At 44.2% G+C, this 19,456-nt stretch overlaps 1 protein-coding gene across 5 annotated transcripts in view; it reads right to left on the bottom strand.

Annotated features, from left to right (window-relative positions):
- Positions 1-19,456, bottom strand: part of LOC107108665 (coiled-coil domain-containing protein 50-like) — a 52,320-nt gene that overhangs the window by 7,750 nt on the left and 25,114 nt on the right. For 4 of the 5 annotated variants that reach the window (XR_001482448.1, XM_015409147.1, XM_015409146.1 and 1 more), the window contains exons 6-11: positions 14,685-14,769; positions 12,614-12,732; positions 11,791-11,853; positions 10,223-10,351; positions 8,890-8,984; positions 5,796-5,893 (exon numbers count right to left, since the gene is read on the bottom strand). Coding sequence is in view for 4 of the 5 variants with exons in the window: in XM_015409147.1 (XP_015264633.1) it covers positions 5,796-5,893; positions 8,890-8,984; positions 10,223-10,351; positions 11,791-11,853; positions 12,614-12,732; positions 14,685-14,769 (589 nt within the window). In the remaining variant the exon portion in view is untranslated. The remainder of the gene's footprint in view (positions 1-5,795; positions 5,894-8,889; positions 8,985-10,222; positions 10,352-11,790; positions 11,854-12,613; positions 12,733-14,684; positions 14,770-19,456) is intronic. The other variant, XM_015409149.1, reaches the window with a different exon arrangement.

Here is a 19,456-nt window from a genome sequence, read left to right on the forward strand (position 1 = left end):
GGTCTTCAAGGTTTAATGGGACTTTAATACCTAAATATTGCCAGAAGGATTTAGCCCAGTAAAATCTGTAGGTTCTCCTAATGTCATTTGCATAATTTTCTAACATATTAATAGGGTATAGTATAGCGTATAGAGGCCTGATACTGTGCTAAATTATGATAATCGATAGTTGATTGCTGGTAGGGAAGATTTAGGGTCAATTACGTATAAAACTAAGTCGTCTGTAAACAGGCTTATCTTGAGATGTTTACCATTGATTAAGAGGTTCATCTCTTATAGTATTTTGCTAGAGGTTCAACTGCTAATGCAATCATTAGTGATAATGGGCATCCTTGCCTTGTTCCCTTTGATAAAGTAATATTTCTAGAATTAACACCATTGATTCTTAATATTGCCATTGGAGAAGACCAGAGAGAATTAATCACTGTACTAAATTTACTGCCAAAATCCATAGCTCGCAACAAAGATTGTAGATAATTTGTTTCAACTGTATCGAATGCTTTTTCAATACCAAGGGACAACACACATGCATTTTCAACTTTATGATGGCTACAGAAACGTATAATATTAAGAGTCTTTCTAATGTTGTCAGTCATACCTCTTTGGGGAAATAAAACCAGATTGATCTAAAAATATATAATCTCATATTATTCTATTTATTCTCGAAGTTAAGATGGCTGTAAAGATTTTATAATCCTGGTTTAATAAAGAGATTGGGCAGTAGGATTTTGTATCTGTGTAGTTTCTTCCTTTTTTTGGCAGGACAATTATTTTAGCCATTTTCTAGGAGTTCAGGAGTATCCTGTGGTCTAAGGCTAAATTGTATGTATTAAGCAATGGTGCTGTTAAAATAGGGGAACGGAATTTATAAAACTCTGTGGTTAAACCATCCAATCTTGGGGATTTATTGTTTTTGAGAGTTTTAAGGATTTCTTTTATTTCTGTTTCATTAATTGGTTTTTCTAAAAGTTGTTGATGAGTCGTAGTTAGCACTTTAAGATAAGTGTTAGCAGTGAGGTAAGCGGTAATGGGGGTTCTAAAGGGGGTCTACTAGACAATTCAGAATAGACTTCTCAACTTTATTATTTGCTCTGTAAAAGTGTGGAGTTTGCCTTCTGAATCCTTTATTCTGTGAATGACCAATTCTGTTTTTTCCCCATGCACTTTCCACGATAACAAACAAACATATAGATTTTGAACTTTTATACCAATATCATTATTTTTAATATAGTAAATGTTGTATTTTGTTGACTTCTAGAATTCACTTTTTCCGTTCTTCCAGGAGATGCCTATATATTCTTTTATTACATGTGATCTTATGTTTCTCTTCCAATTTTTCTACATTCCTAGTTAAGTCTACTTTCATTTGTTGTTTCTTTCTTTTATAGGCAGCTGAGACTGAGATAATTTTGCCTCAAAGAACTGCTTTGAAAGTGTCCCAAACGGTGTTCAAAGAGATGTCCCCAGTCAGATTGTGTTTTTAAAAAATCCTTGATTTCCTTCTCTATTTCTGCTGTTATAATTTGGTATTTCAACAAAGAATTGTTAAATCTCCATGTAAAACTCTTTATCTTTGATGTCTGTATTTTTTAAATTACATATCACTGGTGCATGATAACCCATTTGCAGGTTAGGCTTAACAGGAAAGGAAATTTATCGGACCCTATTAACACCTATAGGGGAGTTAGGCAGGGTTGCGTACTAGCCCCTTCTCTGTTTAATCTATATATTAATGATATAGTAAGTTACTTGGACTCCCCCAAGTTTACATCCACCAAAACTTCAACAACAGCATGTGCCTATCTTACTGTATGCTGACGATGCTGTCATTTTAGCTAGAACACCAGTTGGCCTTAGAAGAGCTCTCAGTAAGTTTGCAGACTTTTGTAACAATAAGGAACTAACAATAAATTTTCAAAAAACCAAGGTTATGGCCTTCGGGACCAGACAAAAGAAAAGAATCTGGTCTGTAAATGGGCACTCATTAGAGCAGGTTTCCTGCTTTAAATACTTAGGTATGGTCCTTCAATCAAATGGGGCTAGGAAAGCCCATATACAGTATGTTGCCTCCCAAGGTGAAAGAACAGCCAATGCTATTCTTAAGTTCTATCGCACCAAAGGGGCTTATTATGTGCCAGCTGCCCAAAAACTCTTTCAAGCAAAGGCAGTTGGACAGATGCCCTATGGCACGTTTATTGGCCCTCCTTCCTCTAGTTTTGCCCCCTTAGAGCGAGTTCAGTCCAAATTTCTCAGAGCAGTTCTTCAGGTCCCGAGGTGTGTATCGAATACACTGATCCATCTAGAGACAGGTGCTAATGAGCTTGGTTTCCCCCCTCAAGCAATTTTGAGTATGCATTGGGATGTATCAAAATCAGCCCTAAAACAGAGAATGATGGACATGGAGAGACAGACAGATCTCGGTAGATGTCCTAAGTTTAGAGCCCCAGATTCTGTCAAATATTGCTTGCAACCCATGTCCTATTTATCACAGCTTGATACTCACATGTTTAGGAAAACCTTCACATTAGCCAGATGTGAGGCTTTCCCCTCCGCTACGCTTGAGGGCAGATTCAAAAGGATCCCCACTGAATATAGACTTTGTCGATGCAGCTCAGGAGAGACAGAAATTACTGAGCACATAATGCTCAGATGTAACTGGTATAACAAGATCCGTGACAAATATATTACTCCTCTTATAACAGATATGGTGGGACAATCAGGTGCTGAGCAATGTAACCAATTGTTAATTGATGGGAACCGGACAATTACCGAAACTGTGGCAAAATTTTGGGTAGCATGCTACTGCATCCGAAATACACGATCAAATATATAATAATAGTTGCCTAATAGTCTCTGTTTTATGTTCTTCTTTTACTTTATTACGCTCAACTGTATTTTTATAGAGTTTTATTTTACTGTCCTAAATTCAGTTATATGAATGTTATATTTAAGCATGTGTATTCTATGGCTTGTTGCCGTAATAAATGCCTGACTGACTGACTGGTGCATGATCAGACCATTATTTTAGTCCGATACTTGTTGACTGGAGTCTATTTAACAAGGATGTTGAGAGATTAATATAATCTATCCTCGTATATGTCTGGAATCATGAGGAAAAGTAAGTGTAGTTCTGTTCAGTACTGTGTTATAGTCACCATATGTCCCAAAGATCACAATCTTGTATTATTTTTTAAGGCCAGAGATTTGGTTTTGTTTGGTATTATTTTTGATTTTGTTTGAATTTGCTGATGTCATATCCATCAAGTAATTAAAATCAGCGCCCAGTATTATTGGGCCTTCTTGGAAATTTGTTAAATTTGTCAACGTATCCTTTATGAATTTTAATTAACCAGAGTTTGGAGCATATACCTGTAACCTTTGACAAATGTATATCTGCACTCTTGGTCTGCTTCGACTGCTTGGCTAGAAAATCTAACACTTGAAAATAATATTGCTACTCCCCTTGCTCTTGATGAACCTGGTGCGGTATATCTATTTGGGAACCATTTAGAATTAAGTGTGTAGTTTATGTTATTTTTTAAATGTGTCTCTTGGAGAAGGATGACAGTTGCTTTTTGAGAGTTGAGAAAATTATGGATTCTTTTCGCCTTGATGTTGTTAATGCCACAGCAAATTAAAGAGAATATTCTTATGTTTTCCACCTTCATAGTCTAATTTTTGTTTATATTTATTGAATAGAGCTAGCCCCCATAGATGCAATAATAATTTTAACTGAATTCTTGACTGAATATAAACTTATTAAAAACATTTTAAAAGATATATAAAACTGTTCATAACATTGAAACCAGATATCTAATTGCCAAGATATATTCCCTATATAAAAATCAAATTGTAACCTATAAAACTGCATTTGCAGGTTTTTAATGTATTTAAGTATGAGTACTCTAACTTTGCCCTTACTGTGAGCCAGTTTGGTGTAGTGGTTAAGTGCGCGGACTCTAACCTGGGAGAACCGGGTTTGATTCCCCACTCCTCCACTTGCACCTGGCTGGATGACCTTGGGCAAACCATAATTCTGGCACAGCTGTTCTTGAAAAAGAGTTTCTGCCAGAGTTCTCTCAGCCCCATCTACCTCCCAGGGTGTCTGTTGTGGGGAGGGGAAGGGAAAGGAGTTTGTAAGCTGCTTTGAGACACCTTTGGGTAGTGAAGGGCGGGGTATAAATCCAGTCTCTTCTCTTCTTCTAAAACAGTGTAAATATGCCCAATGAACACAGAGTTTAATAAATTGTACCAATTGTTTACTAAGTATAAATAAATCAAATTGCTCACTTTTTGTTCTGTAAAATATATTTATTTTCTTCTCTAAAGCCCAGTTTGATTGAAAAAAGTAATAATAAAGAATTGTTAACCCCAGCTAACTTAGTACTTGCAATATAGAACAACCCTCCCTCTTACCACCTCGGCCTTTTCCAATACTGAATTTATTATAAAATAAAGTATAACTAAGAATTATAGGCCCTAGTATCATGTAATTAGTCAACTTATTTAAAGCTGGTAAACTCCAAGGACCCTGGAATATCTGGGGTAGGGTCAATCTGACTCTGCCACCCAGTTTACCTCCAAACTAAAGAAAAAGGAAGCCTAACTCCAGGTTCCCCCTCCTCCTCTGTCCGATCTGTTAGGCTAATACAATGTTAATTGAAAGAAAAAGAAAAAGAGAAAACATGTTCAGACCCTAAGTACTTTAAAGTATGTGGCAAATCAGTTCAAAGAAGATTTTCTGTGGTGGATTTCTGATGAGGATCTTGCTTGTGGGGATGAGAATTCAAATTTTCTTTTCAATGAGTCTTTGAGTGTTTCTAAGCTCAGAGAGTGAAATAGTCAGTATCCGCTTTTAAGATCATCTGCATTAAAGGTTTTGTTGTGATGAAAAACCTGAATCGAGCCCACTGGAGACCACCTATATCTGATCACGGCTTCTAGCAATTTTAGTGTAATAGGCTTTAATGTATGGTGTATCTGTAGGGTTTCTGCTAAGTCTGGAAAAATTGAGATATTGAAACCTTGGTGTTGCAGGCTGCTTCTCTCTCTACAAAGCTGGAGTATTTTCCTCCTGGTGCGTATGTCAGGAACTTCTATGATTATGTCCCTTGAGCCTCTTGCCTGGTTTGCTGGAAGAAAGCCGACTGTGTATGCCTTCCTCAAGCTGGAGCAGCGACGATAACCAAGAGACTATAAAGATGGGTAATTCTGTAGACTTGTCTGCTCGCTCCGCAAAGTTTCAAATTCCGTTCTCGTATTTTATTTTATAGTAATAAAATCCTTTCTCATGCCCATTTTTCATGTTTCTGAAGACTTTGAATTTTGTCTGCCGCCATTTCTGCTGTTTGTGATGTTTTCTGCAATGCTGTTTGGATTTCTTCTAGCTGGTCAGCCAGAGGTTGTAGGATATCATGAATATCATTTAAGATTTCTTTTTAAAGTGCTTTTAATGAGTCAATGAAATCTTGTTTCATGAGCAATTCTGTTGAAGCCTTTCCTGAATCTGCTCCAGAGGCCATATTGGTTTTGCCTTGTTGTTGTGTCAGCAAGAAAACGTTGATCAGGTCTCTTGAGCCAAGAAAGTCTGTTAGCATCTTTGACCCATGGTTTTGTAATTTAGTTCTCTGTCCTCCCGTCTTCCCCATACTTTCTTAGTTGATTAGCAATGTTAGGTTGATTTTAGATCCACAGGGGAGGAAAGGGTGGGACCTCAGCTACCATGCACCCAACATCTTTCCCTGCCGATACCACGCCCCCCCCACCAATTCCTCAGTTGTAACCTGCTGTGTTACCTTGGGAGCAGACTGCGCTCAGATCAGGAGATGGCTCCGTTCTTTTGGCCTTGAAGGTTGGGTCCAGATCTTCAGCGATATTCCGGCAATGCTGGGGCCTAAGGGACAAAGGCAAGATGCTGACATACTGCTGGTGCTCTTTGAGTGGCAGCTGCAAACAGGGGTTCTGTGCCTGAGCAGAGCATTGTTTGGAATCATCTAGAACTAAAACATTAATATTTTAGAAATAATAACTTGCTATGTGTGAAGTATTGGGAGCTTTTACCCCACTCAGATCACCTGCCTGCTTAGACCTGCCCTCCCAACCTGAAAGATCTTAGAGGTCCTTACAGGGACTAGTCTATTTAGCTACCCAGTAGCCTGCCTCCATAACCTTTTTCTTACAGTTTAAGGAAAAACCAGGAAAGAATGGCAAGTTGTGTGGCTGGACAGAAGGCTACTGGAAAAAATATCACTGATGCCAGTAAGCAATTTGTCATTTCCTTCACAGTCTCTCTGCCAGGCAGACATATGGGAGGCTAGCAAGCTGGTGGAGCTGGTGATGACTGCAGATGGCATTGGGAACAATGTGAGCTGAGAACCGCCACTTTGGAGTTAGCCATCACATCCAAGGCAAGATTCGAGTACAGCAGCACTTTAAAGTCTTAACCAGGGGTCATTTCATAGAAAAAGAGCTACGGGAACTCATTAGCATAACTCATTAGCATATGCCACACCCCCTGACATCAGGGGCCCGGCGGTGGACCTGCAAGGCCAGCGGGAGTGCGAGGAAGCCCCGCCAAGGCCCTCCCTGGCCCCAGGCAGGCAGGGGTGGGGAGAGGCGGGGAGGAAGCAACTTACCCTCCCTCTTCTCCTGCCTCCTCCTGGCTGAATGAGGGCTGGAAGCGGGGCGGCCAGAAGCAGGGGGCGGGGCTTCGTCCTGTGCCCCGCCCCCTGCATCTCACCCGGGGGAACTGCGTCCCCCCGCGTTCCCCCCCGAAATGACCTCTGGTCTTAACAAGATTTCCAGGGTATCCAAAAGGTTAAATCAAAGCTCCCTCTGTTGTATCTGACAGAGGGAGCTTTGACTCTCAAAAGGTTATACCATGGACATCTTGATGGTCTTTAAAGTGCTACTGGATCCAGATCTTGCTCTTCTGTCGCAGACCGCCATGGCTACCCATCTAAACTATCTTCATGGAAGGCACCGCATCCAAGGCAGTTCGTCTAATTGATGCTTATTTCCCCCGTTTATCCCTCCCTCTGCCTTACTCCTATCAAAGCTGCCTTCAAGTGGATAAAGGCGAGCTAGCAAATTTTAAATACATTCTAGATGGTATGCTCCTTGAAGCAGGGATCTGCCTTCCTGTACTCCACACAGCACACCGATGGCACATAACAAACAGATGGGGAAGGCTAAGATTGGTTCTTCAAGAGTTTTTGAAGAGCATCACCCTTTGAAAGCAGCAACTGGAGCTTCGGTAGGGTTAGAAGAGGTGTCGCGATTGGCGTTCCTCCCAAGACCCGAATGTCCGGTTGCCGTTGTGAGACCTCTTGCCGCTTCGAAACTGGCACCTCAGAATGCGAACGGGCCGTGTATTAAGGTCATACACCAGCTTCCGTTCCTGGTTTGTTCGGTCGTGCGCGCCCTCTCTCTCTCTTGCTGCTCACGATCCGTACCAGCTTCCTCCCCGGTGCCTTCCGTTTCTCCACTTTATTTAGTCTCACAATCAACATCTGCTACAAATAACAATCTTCCCCATGTGTTTCCCATCCACCCCGTTCTCTAGTTGTGTTTTCCTGTTTCACGTGTGACTCTCTCTGTATCCCTGCTCTCTGTATCCCGGCTTCAGGATCGTGGGAGGTAGTGGCTCGCTCGGTGCCTTCCTCGTTGGATTCCATACCAACGGCTGGTAAAGGTTCTCGTAATTTCACTCGAGCTCGTCCCTTCCTGGGTTTCGAACCATGGTCTCCCTGGCCCCCAAACGCGGCTCCCGAACCCCGTTCCTTTGTGGGTGGTCTCAAGGAAGTCGGCGCGAGTCGCGCCAGTGACAAGAGGTTTTCGGGCCAAGTTGCAACAGAATTTGGTAACTTCTTGATTGCCATCACATCACCTAGACAGACAGTGTAGTGTGCTCTGACAGCAACAAGACTATCACGATTGCATTCCTTGTGCCTCGGTGGGGACGGGACTGTACAGACTCAGGGCTCAACGCTAGCAGCACACACACGTTTTCACATAATGACTACAAGAACTTGTGGACCATCAGTCAAAACCACTAATCAGTTCATTGATGCAACCTCACTATCCCAATGAGAAAAATGCGGGTATGGGGAAGATGCACAATATCCTCTCTTAAAATGAGAATGGCAGATAAAGAGATTTTTCTTCTTTCTGAAGGAAGCCATTCTGTCCAGTTATAATTTCAATATTCTCTTCTTACCCAGGTTGTGCAGAGCGACTCTAGTGAGAATGACGCTGAAGAGCCATGTTCACACCTCTACTCTGCCATGAATTTCATCTGGTGGCCTTGAGCATGACACTCTCTCTCAACCTAAGCTGCCTTGCTGGGTTGTTGTGAGGATAAAATGAGGGAGGGGAGAACTATGTATGCCAACCTGAGTTTTGTGGAGGAGAGTGCTCAGCATCAACAGATGCTGATTTTAGTGAAGGTGAAACTTGGTGGACACCATAGGAAGAAAGGCAAAGTCTGGGCAGAAGACTACCTTGGTGCTGTCAGAGCAGAGAACGTGGTCTCTGTTTAAGTAATGTAACAGCCAACAAGAAGCCAGCTCTGAGAAGCCAGAGAGACAGGTCACATGGGGCTGGTAGCCTGAAGGTTTTCCTAATGAGTTGTTCCAGGACCAAAGACAAGCTCCAAAAAAGGTCACCTTTGCATGGAGACCCCAAAGAAGAATCAACAATTACAGACTGGTGTTTCTCTAGACTCCTCATCAACAAAAAAACATGCATTATTTTTCCCTTGTCCAAGGCTGAACTTGGTGCCAACAGCTGGACAGAGGAAATGGCCCTCTAAATCTGACTTTCTGAGTGCAGCATAACTTAAGGAGCCCTTCCCATATACTTCACCAGGTTACTAGTCTGAGCACTGACTTCATGTCTGCATGACCTCCTCTTGAGGGCACATCTGATCTTTCCAGGGATTGAACTCTGGCTGGTGATGCAGCTCCACAGCCAGTCTGAGCCTCCTGTTGAGACAGTAAGAAGATGGAAGAAGGATAAAGGGATAAGGGAGGCGGAAGTAATTTGATTCTGAAGAGATCTGGACTCCTTGTGCGATTATTTAGCTCTTGGTGGGGAGGAAGGGCGAGAGACTATAGACTCAGGGCTCTCCACATAGCAACTACAAGAACCATGAAGTTGCAGACTGTCAGTCAGAACCACTCAGTAGCTCACTGATGCAACCAGCCATCAAGAAAACTGTCTGTCCCCTTTTGGAATTTCTGCACGCATGCTGCCATTCTGAGGACTCCTGATTCTGTCAAGGGCAAAACTGCCCTAGAATTGCCTCTTTTCAAGCATAATCCTCCTCTGCCTTCCAAAAGACTTAATGTGCTTGATCTGGACCAGATTTAATGTCCTTGATCTGGACCAGGCAGTCCTAGGTCCAAACCTCTTCTCAGCCATGATACTCACAGAGAGTGATGGCCCAAAGTCACCCAATTGAGTTAAACTTACAGGGTTGCTGTAAGGAAAGAAAAGCAGGCAAAGGCCGCCCCTTCCAACATGTCTCAGGAGAAAGGAATGGAAAAAGGAAAGCAGCTCCCAGACTAAACAAGATTGACCCTTTAATCCAATTTCAGCAGCTTTGTGGAAAATTTGTGCTTCTGTAGTTACCAGCCACATGGCCCGATTTTGCCACTCTTGTGCTGCACAAATAAGAACGTGCACGACCACTGGAGACACTCCCTCTGTATGTACAGAAACCCGTAGGAGCTTCCAATTTATGCAGCTATGCATTCCTTCTTGAATTGCATGAACAGGATGGTGGTGCCAACTGTCGCATGGGCTGTGGCAACTGCTGGCCCACTCAACCTAACTCACAATAAATTACTTGCATGTTTCAACAGCTCAATCTCCCTCCCCAGGGCTAGAGACACTGGGGGCCACAGAGATCTGGATCAAGCCTCAGAGGAAGTGGTTCCAAATGCCACTGCAAGCAGGGGGGTTCACTGGGTCATCCTGTTGGTCTCAGCTCTGCATGGCCAAAGTGGGAACAACTGTGAGCTGTCTCAAGGGGAGACCAAAGTGTGGACAATATAAATCTGAAGTGATATAGAAATGCACAGAAAATCCTGAAAGTCACGTTTAAGTGGACTGCTATACACAAATTTAACAACTGTAAAGAGAACAGGCAGGCTACTCTTTTCACGGGCACCAAGGTTTTTCTCCAGCCCAGCCAACATGAGGCCTCTCTGCCTATTACCTCTAGCCCTCGGCTCCATCTACGTTCAGAGAGGCTGTGTGCCTCCTTGATACTCTCAGATGCTCCATCCTTGCTGGAGGATCTCCACTGGGCTTTCAGTTCCTGCTCTTGCATATATCGAGCAATCTCCTGGAATGAGAGAGTTTTCCAAATCATCCTATTTGAAAAGCTACAATGAATAGAGCTGCATTCAACAGTTCTTGAGGAGACCCAGGGAGAAAAGAGAGATCTGGGCGGTGCCTACCATACCTGCAGGGTGGGAAGATCTGGCCTTCTTGTGGCATCACACAGCATCTTCCCCCACAAACAAATAACTTATTCCTCCAACCCTTTCAGGCAGACAGCGTCATTGGGGACAGGATCTGTGCAGGAGCGGACTGGAACATTTAAATGGCCCCCGAAAAAGCTGAGTGACCACCGGCAGTGCCATAGGACCACTCAGCTTGGACCTAGCCGGCACTCACAAGAATTGCCTGTCGTTTCCTCCTGTGCTACCTCTCGCCAAAAGCAGCAGGTGAGGGGGCCAGTTGGTTTCTGGTTGGGACTTGTGGGTACTTTTCCAGTAAGTTAAAGGGCCAGCTGACCCTGGATCTGGGACACCCCTGTGACAGATGCTGCACGGATGAGGCTTGAGATGGCTGCTGTGGCCTGCAATCTTCTTAGGTAAATTTGCCTAACAGCAGCTCTGCCTATTCAGCACAGGTGCAGACCAATGTTCCCTCTAAGCTGTGGAGTCTTGTGAGCAAAAATCCTACTTTGGGAGCTACTGGCATTAAAGTCGTGAGTCCGCGATTTGGCTACTGCATAAATTAGCTTGCTCTGGAGCCCTCCTTCCTGAGCTGAGGCAAAAATGTGTGGGCTGGAGGCTAAGAAAACTGTGAGCTAGCTCACACTAACTCAGCTTAGAGGGAACACTGGTGCAGACAGACAATCCCTTGTTGTAGCAAATTGCAGCCTCCAAGGATAGGGATCAGACTTGTCTGAATTCATACTAGGAGAGAGTTCCATCACTAGTGAGGGGGGAAGAACACCTCTGTAGGAACAGAATGCACAGGTGTGAATCTAAAAACCACCATGGGCCACAGAAGACAAGGCAGCCTCTAAAGGTTGCTGACAACATAGCGTGTGCAGCAAAGCCTCTCTCTCAGAACTGTTTCTGCAACTCACAAGAACCTGCAGGGGAGGCAGTGCTTGAAGGACTGTGTCACACACCCTCTCCCCAAAGAGGAACTGTAAAAACAAACCAACACTCTGCCTCCCAGGAGCTGCACCCACGTGAACTGCCTCATGCTTGGCAGTGGCACCTCTCCGCCATGCCTCTGATCGTCAAAAGGTAAGCCACACGGAGCCAGGCTTGGCTGGCTCTTCTGCCCAGTTCCAAGAAGAGGCTGGAGCTTCTACTGAAGGGTGACATTGCTCCCACTGAACTGGGAAGCCCCTGCTTTGATGCCAGCCCCTCCTCTAGCACACCCTCCCATCTCAACACCCCAAATACACACAAGACTCCAGAAGTGGAGCCAAGAGAAACAAACAGGAACGTGGGGAGCAGGCCGCAGCTGGTGCATTACCTCATCCTGAGCCACCTGGGCAGCTCTGTAGTCATCGTTACGCTCCCGGTTCTTCCTGGCTCTCTGCACAAGAGGGTCAAAAAGGTAATAAGCATTTGGAAAAACAAACACTTCGAGAGAGGGACAGAACTGCCCTGTTTCCATGCAGCACATGCCCTTACCTCTCCTTGCACCCAAGAATGTAAAAATAGACATTTATTGCAAAGCTCCAGTTCATGATACATTTTCCAATGCAAGGCTGAAACCCACAGGGCTGAATGCTTAGTTTGGACGATCTAGCAATGAAAGTTTTTGTTGATTGGGCCCATCCAGCCCAGTATTGTCTCTTCTCCGAGTGTCAGCAGGTCTCCAGGGTCAAGGGCACCAGCTACCTGAGATCCATCAGCTGGAGGTTCTGAATGGACAGAGCCTGGGGCCCTTCTGATGGTTCCAAGATTAACTGTGCTAAGGTACAATAACTCATTGTGTCAGCATTTCTGAAAATGCTGTCTTGACAGGGCTGGGCTTTTCAGAACCTGGTAGTAACCGAAATTTCATTCTTAGATGACCTCACAATGACACTTCTCAAAATCAATGATTCTGGTGTACACCATGACGCTGATTATTCTTTGTAGCCTATCCTGAGAGTGTATAATGGCCACAAATGTTAGTGAGGCAAGCCACCACACAGACAAGGCAACTCATGCCCATCAAAAACCCTTATTTCACTTCTAGCAATCAAATCTACAAAGTCTTTAATCAGCTGAGAATTCCCTAGATGCTGTGACTAACCAAATGAATTGCACTTCTGATTTAGAAATAGAAGAGATGGGAAGATACTCACAATAGAAGTTTGCTCCTCTTCTTGCAGTTTCTGAGCCAGTTCTTCATCTTGTCGGAGCTGCTCCAGAGTCTGAAGCTCCAGGTTTGCTATCACCCAATGCAGAGGTTCGGTGTCATCACCTTAACACAGATAGACAAAAATGCAAGCATCAGAAGAAGATATAGGACATCCCAGCTGTGTACACTGTTGATGGTGCAGAGGAGGAACACCTCAAAAGATGGCTGACTATCCCCCTCTGTGGAGCATGGCACGACTGCGTGCAGCATGGGGTGTAAAAGCATATTAAAAAGAGTGGGAAAAGGCAAAATCCACACTAGGGATTATTAGGGAAAGGGACTGAAAACAGGCAGTATCACAATCCCCTTGAGCAAATCTACAATGATGCTGCATTCAGAATGCTGTGCAGAGTTTTGGCCACCCTAGCTCAAAAAGGGCACTACAGAGTCGGGAAAAGAAGGTGCAGAAGAACAACCAAAATTAATTTTGCTGCTTCAAAATGTGGTGATAGATCCTGGCCTGAATATTATGATAAGGGAATTAGACAAACTCGCATATGTCAGGCCTATTAACAGTTCTCCATGTTCAGAGGCAGTATACCATAATTGCTTGGGGGTAATAGGGATGAAGGGCTATTTGCTTTTATGCTCTTCGTGTGGGTTCCCTGGGAGAATCTGGCTGACAATTGTAGGAGATATGGCGTGGGACCCGACAGTCCTTTAGTCTAAACAACAGGATTTTTCTTATATTCTTAAATGAGGAGGAAAATGCAAGCAGGATATGGCAGACACATTAGAGACAGCAGCAGAATAGGCTGAATGTGGAGAACGCCAGTAAAAGGAGGAGGAAAAATGTCAGAAGGGCAGAGGAAAAAAATCAGGGCCCTCAAATGCAACTGCAAGATAGATAATTAAGGTATCTTTTCCTTCTATTTTAAGCTCTTACACCTGCCCACAACAGTAACTGGCCTGTAAAAAGGAGCTTTTCTTTAGGAAAAGGAATTGCATAATTCTGCAAAGGATTTTTCATAATTATAATCACTGTAGTGTCCTAGAAAATGACTTTTTAGTCTGCATTCCAGGAACCTTGATATTCCTTGGAAGCTCATCTGGCATTCCTCAGCCACCCGACTAGTGATGGCAGAGAGGTGTCTCTGGAAGACAAGCAGGGCAATGGTGCGCTCACTCCAAAACATGCACTGTGCTGGGATTCCATGGCCATATTCAGGATTATTATTTTTTTTTCATTTGGGCAATGCTGAGACAATATAGAAAAGTCTCTGTGAAATCCATTCCCCTGGATAGTAAAAAAATCGGTCTATTACTTGTGAAATGGTGCAGCATAATGGCTGGGTGAAATGACACATGATGTTGGGGAATCCATGATTAGATACCCCAACAAACAATTTGGCTGGAAAAAAACCCCCAGGAATTGATGGATAAGTGTTGGGCTTCCTCTAATGTTTCTCTGATTAGAGCTGTCCCTTCCCTGTGGCTTTAGGTCCCAGTGGCAAAAAGGACAGGTTCAACAGGGATAATTGATCTCCCCTGTAACCAGGGCTTAAAGCAGCCAGGGATGGGGGAAGAGAGTTATTTTCATTTGAAGAGACAGCACGGAAAGAATTAACACACCTCTGTCCAGAATGTAGGCCCCCCCAAGCCACCACCACCACCCCACCCCAACGGCTGCTTTTTACAGTTCAGCTACATCTTATCTCAGACTCCCTAACAGTTTGGCCCTGAATGTGAGAAGATCCCAGTTCAAATCTCACATCTGTCCTGAGGCAAACCACTGTGAGGATGGAGCAAGGGGATAATCACACTGGCCTGCCTTTTTATGGATGTTGTAGGGATTACTCATACTGATCAAAAGACTCTTCTTCTTCGACAAATTCTCTCAAAGCGTATTTGACTTGATAGCTAAATTAAACTTTCACATGCAGAGTATCTTTTGAAAACAGGGTGCTGGAGACAAACAATGGGTGAAAGCCATCCCACAAAGCAACCCTTGTGTTGTTCTTATTCATCTTGGCATCCTGTCATGCTAAGACTGCTCGTGACTGGACTGTGGTTACCTTTTTCACCATTGGAGTTCTCCGACCTCTGCTTCTGCTGTCGGATCGCTTCCTCTTCTAAGTCTTGCAACCGCTTGGCTAGCTCCTGTGTGTGGCAGAAAATCAGAATTAATGTGGAGAAGAATCAACACACGAGAGATTTCTAAGGTCCAGCCTCATCTACATGTGCATCTCACCCCTTCTCTGTACTGGGGCAGGGGGAGGGCAGACAAACCAAGATTTTTTAAATAAAGGAAATAGGGCTACTTGCCTCCTCCCATACTGGCCAGCCCAAACTCTGGTATCTATCCAGGGTAGCCCCCTGCCGGAAGCAGCTCTATGCAAATGCAGAATCCGATTGGTGTGCCTGCACAGAAGAACTGACTTTATTTGAAGTGATGGTGGCTGGAATCTGTAGGAAGGCTTTAGCAGGGGATGAGAGCTGCAGCATCCCTACCAATCTCCTGGAGCAAGAGGAAGATATTTCTATTCCAGATCGCCTTTCAAGTTAAACTGGCCTAGGGACAGTGCCTGTTTGGCTATGATGCGCCTGATGTTTTATGTACTGCCTGCTAAAGCAGACGCTGGCATTTAACTGGATTATATGGCTTGTAATTCTGCATTTGAAATTTGTTAAAAAGCCCTGGAGGCCTTCTGAGACCAAACGGTCCTAATACAAACACAGATAAGTGCCGCAGCTGGGTCACTGGTTCCTAGTTGTGTTTCTTGCTCTTTAATTTCTCATGGACTATTCCTTGCGCATGTGTGCATTTATCAGAACCCCAGGAAAGGCTACAAGGCGAGTGGGGTGGACACATGATTTAGGATTGAGGGTTTAACCTTCCTTTTAACAAAATACCAGAATTCAGTACCAAAGAAAGCAAAATTCTGTGACCTGAGTACACAATGCAAATTATGCAGATGTGCATGAGTTTCCTCAATCAGAGTAATTTCACCTGCTCGGACTCAGCACAGGCAGAAATCTGGTCCAGCAGCTTCTCCTCCTTTGAAGGACTGGCCTCCAGCAGGAGTGTATCGCATTGTCTCAAGCAAGGTTACCAAGTGCTTTTTGTCACACCCAAATAATTGTTATTGGAGCGTATCATGAACCACAGTTACTACCGAGTAGCACAGATTTATTAATAACATTTCATTAAAGCACAAACTTTAGCAGTGCCCTAGACTGTAGCTGACACTTTCACCAATGGCAACACTATTAAATCTAACCTGATTTCTCAAGTTTAACCGGGTGAATAAAATCACTAAGGTTCTGCCAAAAGTGAAGACTGTAACAACACATTTGTATAGTTCTTTTCCTAAACACTCAAAGCCTTTTGTGGGTAACACTTTCATTGGAATCAAAGCACTCAAACATACGGAGTCCATAATGCTTTCTCAATATGTGTCCTGCCGCAAGCAGCTGTTTGGCCTGGCCTTGTATTCACCCCACAAACTTCTTTTTAAAAAAGAAACTGAAACGCTGAGGTACTCAGGAAACTGATTTCTATGTTTCCTAGATTGGCAGCTTCTGTGAGATCCTAGTTTAAGATAAAGCACACTCTTTTCCTTTCTCTGGTCAGAAATGAATCCATGAGACTGCCCTTTGCAGAGTTAGACCATTTGTCCATCTATTCTGATCAGCAATAGCAGGTCCCGTCTTGGGCAAACAGATGACGTTCTGTGTGCAAAGTATGCACTCTTCCACTGAGCACTGACACCTCTGCAGATCCAGGAGCCATTAGTGTGAATCAGGGAAGAAACTGAAGCAGTCAAGACAGGTGGCAAGAATAGTCCTCTCCCCAAATCTGATGAACAAGAATTAGCATCCAAGGAATATAAAATGCAAACAATAAGCAGGTACAAACCTGGGCTTGCAGCCATAAGGATCCTACAGAGACACAGTAGTGATTGTAAGCCACTCCTGATCAAGTGTCTGCTCAACAGCGAACATGTAAAAGAGCACTTAGAAATTTGCAGAAGAGAGTTAATTTGCCTAGCATCCACAGTCACAATGACAGACTCTCTGCAACTGAGAGAACAGTCATGTTGTTTTCAAGAGGCTGAGACCCAGTGGGAAGTGCTGCAGTTATGCTATGGCAATTCTCAGGTGTGGGCTTCTCTTCAGCTGCTTGCTTACGATTTTAGGATACATCCCATTGTAGCCAGAAAGGCAAGAAGCATACATTCCTCACAGAGGAAATTCTTACAAGGGTCAGAAGGCCATCAAAACATCTCTGTATGGCACTCTCCTGTTTCTCCCGACCACCCCAGGCACATCAGTGCTTATGTATAAAGTCCATTTTATGAAATGCACCCCACACTGCCTGAACATTGCTCCAATTGACATTATTTTGGACATTTACAGTGCCAGGTGGCCATGCAATTTCATTGACAGGATAATTGTGGAAGAGTGGGCTCCATTAACTTGATATGGCATTTTCTTTCTAATGAAGTATTCTACTTGACCAACAAGATGAAAAGGAAATTCATTCAGGAGCAGAGATTCTGCTTCAGACGTCTCTCAATAGACTTTGTTTCTGGTCTTTTTACGAAAAAGAAACCATTCATAAGGCTGAAGAGGGCTTCTCTTTGACCCAGATGCAGGCAACGAGGGGACCTTTGATCAAGTGGCTAACACGTGGCTACAAAATGTGTCTTGATGTTGCCAAGTTGCAGGTTTGACCTTGGCTGTTGCCTGGCTACAGTCATCTGGGATCTGGCATGTACGAAGGAAGCAGTACCAATGCTGCCTGGCTAGGAGAACATCTGGGACCTGGCATGTACGAAGGAAGCAGTACCAATGAGATAAAGGCAGAATGCACTTCAGATGGCACTTCGATCTCCTGGTTTTATTCAGCCAGATTAATTAAAAAGACAGCCTCCACAAAGAAGCAGGGGTGTTTATAATGGTTGCAGCTGCATCAGTTCATTACAGCTCTAAAAGTTCACAGGACAGCTTGATATGCTACTTCTTTTCATCGATTTGTAATGGAAACAGAAAAGTTGTGCTAGCTAGAAAGCTCATTCACTTTACAAAAGCATCCCGGGCTTCTAAACTAAGAGCAATCAGACATTCACATTAAAACTACAGTGAAGACAACATGACTCCTTGTATCAAGAACATGGAGTCAGAAAGTCTCTGGTTTACATTTCACCTCAGCCATGAACTTATTACTTGGAACAAAAACAACAGGCTTTCAGCCACACATCTACATTGTGAAGAGCATTACAACAACCTGGAAATGAAGGCTGCTGTTGCCACTGCAATAATGCGTGTGCTGCACTGTGAACCCCTCAAAGTCGTATAGGTGGGAGTGGTGATGTGAGAGGCATGCCCTGTAGAAGCCTGGGGCCTTGGCACTGTTTGCTTGGCAAGTTTCCCAGCCAACAGGACAATGCGAGCAGTAAGGACACTACAGATTTAGCAAGCAGTGCTATGTGGCTTTGATTATTCTTAAAAGTCTGCTTGAACGTCCTTTTGAGTCACAGGCAGGCTGACTAAGGGAAGAGAACATAACTCCTGACTGAGGAGCTGAAGGAATCAACAGTTCTGAACTGGCAGGTCAGAAAAACCTCTGGGGAGTTCAACGGCCTAGCTTAGTAAAAAAAACAAATATTAGTGGACCTTAAAATAGCTGTGTTCCCCCCCCTCCCAACAATGGTATGAACAAAGACATGGGAGAATGTCTCTGCCACCAGGGGGCAACAGACACTACACAAAAACAGCGACAAGCATCCCTGGGTCAAGAGCGCAGCAAAGGAAGTCAAGAGTTCCTACCCAGCCCCCAGCTCGACAACAATAGGAAACATTTCAGGCCTGCCTACATCTTCCTAGATGATCCCACAAATCCATTCAAGGATTATTATTATTTGCAATCACTTGATCCAGAAGACACGAGCCCCCTTCAGACAACGCATGCAGAGGGGGAGCAGGGATGAGCATACTGGCCCTGCCTACATGTGATCACCAAAATGTGAGCAGTTCCCATGCATATACATACAAAGAGTATGCATACAGGCACCATGCTTATATTCCATCCATCGTTGAGTAGGTGGGGCTAACACATGTTTTTGCCCTCTCTATGCAAACTACTGTCAACTTGTGTCTCCGCTTTCAAAACGACACCAGGCTCACTTCTGCCTGCCAGCCCCCTTAACCTTTTAGCTCTTTTGAGTGGCACTTTTCCATTCCCCTTCTGAGCCACTCTGCAGCATTACAGCACAGCTCGGTAGGGGAGGGGCTGGTAAAGCTGCCTTCACGCCTGTGCTTTTGTGCAGGCATGACAGAGGTGAAAAGGGGGCCAGCAATGGCAGCGATGGGGGTGCATGGACACCTTTCCCACCCACTCTGGTTGATACAGGTGTTGTGGCAGTGTCATGTTTTCAAGCCCTCGCCTGGAAGCACCCTCCCCCCCCTTCTTCAAACACTTCCCTGTACAGAATTTCCCCTCTGCATAGAAATGGCACTGGTTTTCCATTTTCACTGGTCCAGCACTTTCAAATAAGGCGTGGGAGGAGAAGAAGTGACCTTTGGTGATGAAAACCCCCTGCCCGTAACAAAGGCACCATTCACAAGAGGATCTGAGCCCTTAAGAGGCAGCATAGAAATGTTCTAAATAAACTTCTTCATTCCAAAGCCCTGCAAAGGGGCATCTCTGGGTGTTCTCCCCAACAGGCAATGCTGGTTTGTAATTGCCAATACTCTGGAGATACTTCACAGAAAGGACAGCAGGCAGATTTGCAGAATATGGCCACAATCCAGAGCTCCACAAGGAACTGATGCAACAGCCCCT

Source organism: Gekko japonicus, unplaced genomic scaffold (assembly GCF_001447785.1).
Source record: "Gekko japonicus isolate JY-2015 unplaced genomic scaffold, Gekko_japonicus_V1.1 scaffold98, whole genome shotgun sequence".
Classification (NCBI taxonomy): Eukaryota; Metazoa; Chordata; class Lepidosauria; order Squamata; family Gekkonidae; genus Gekko; species Gekko japonicus.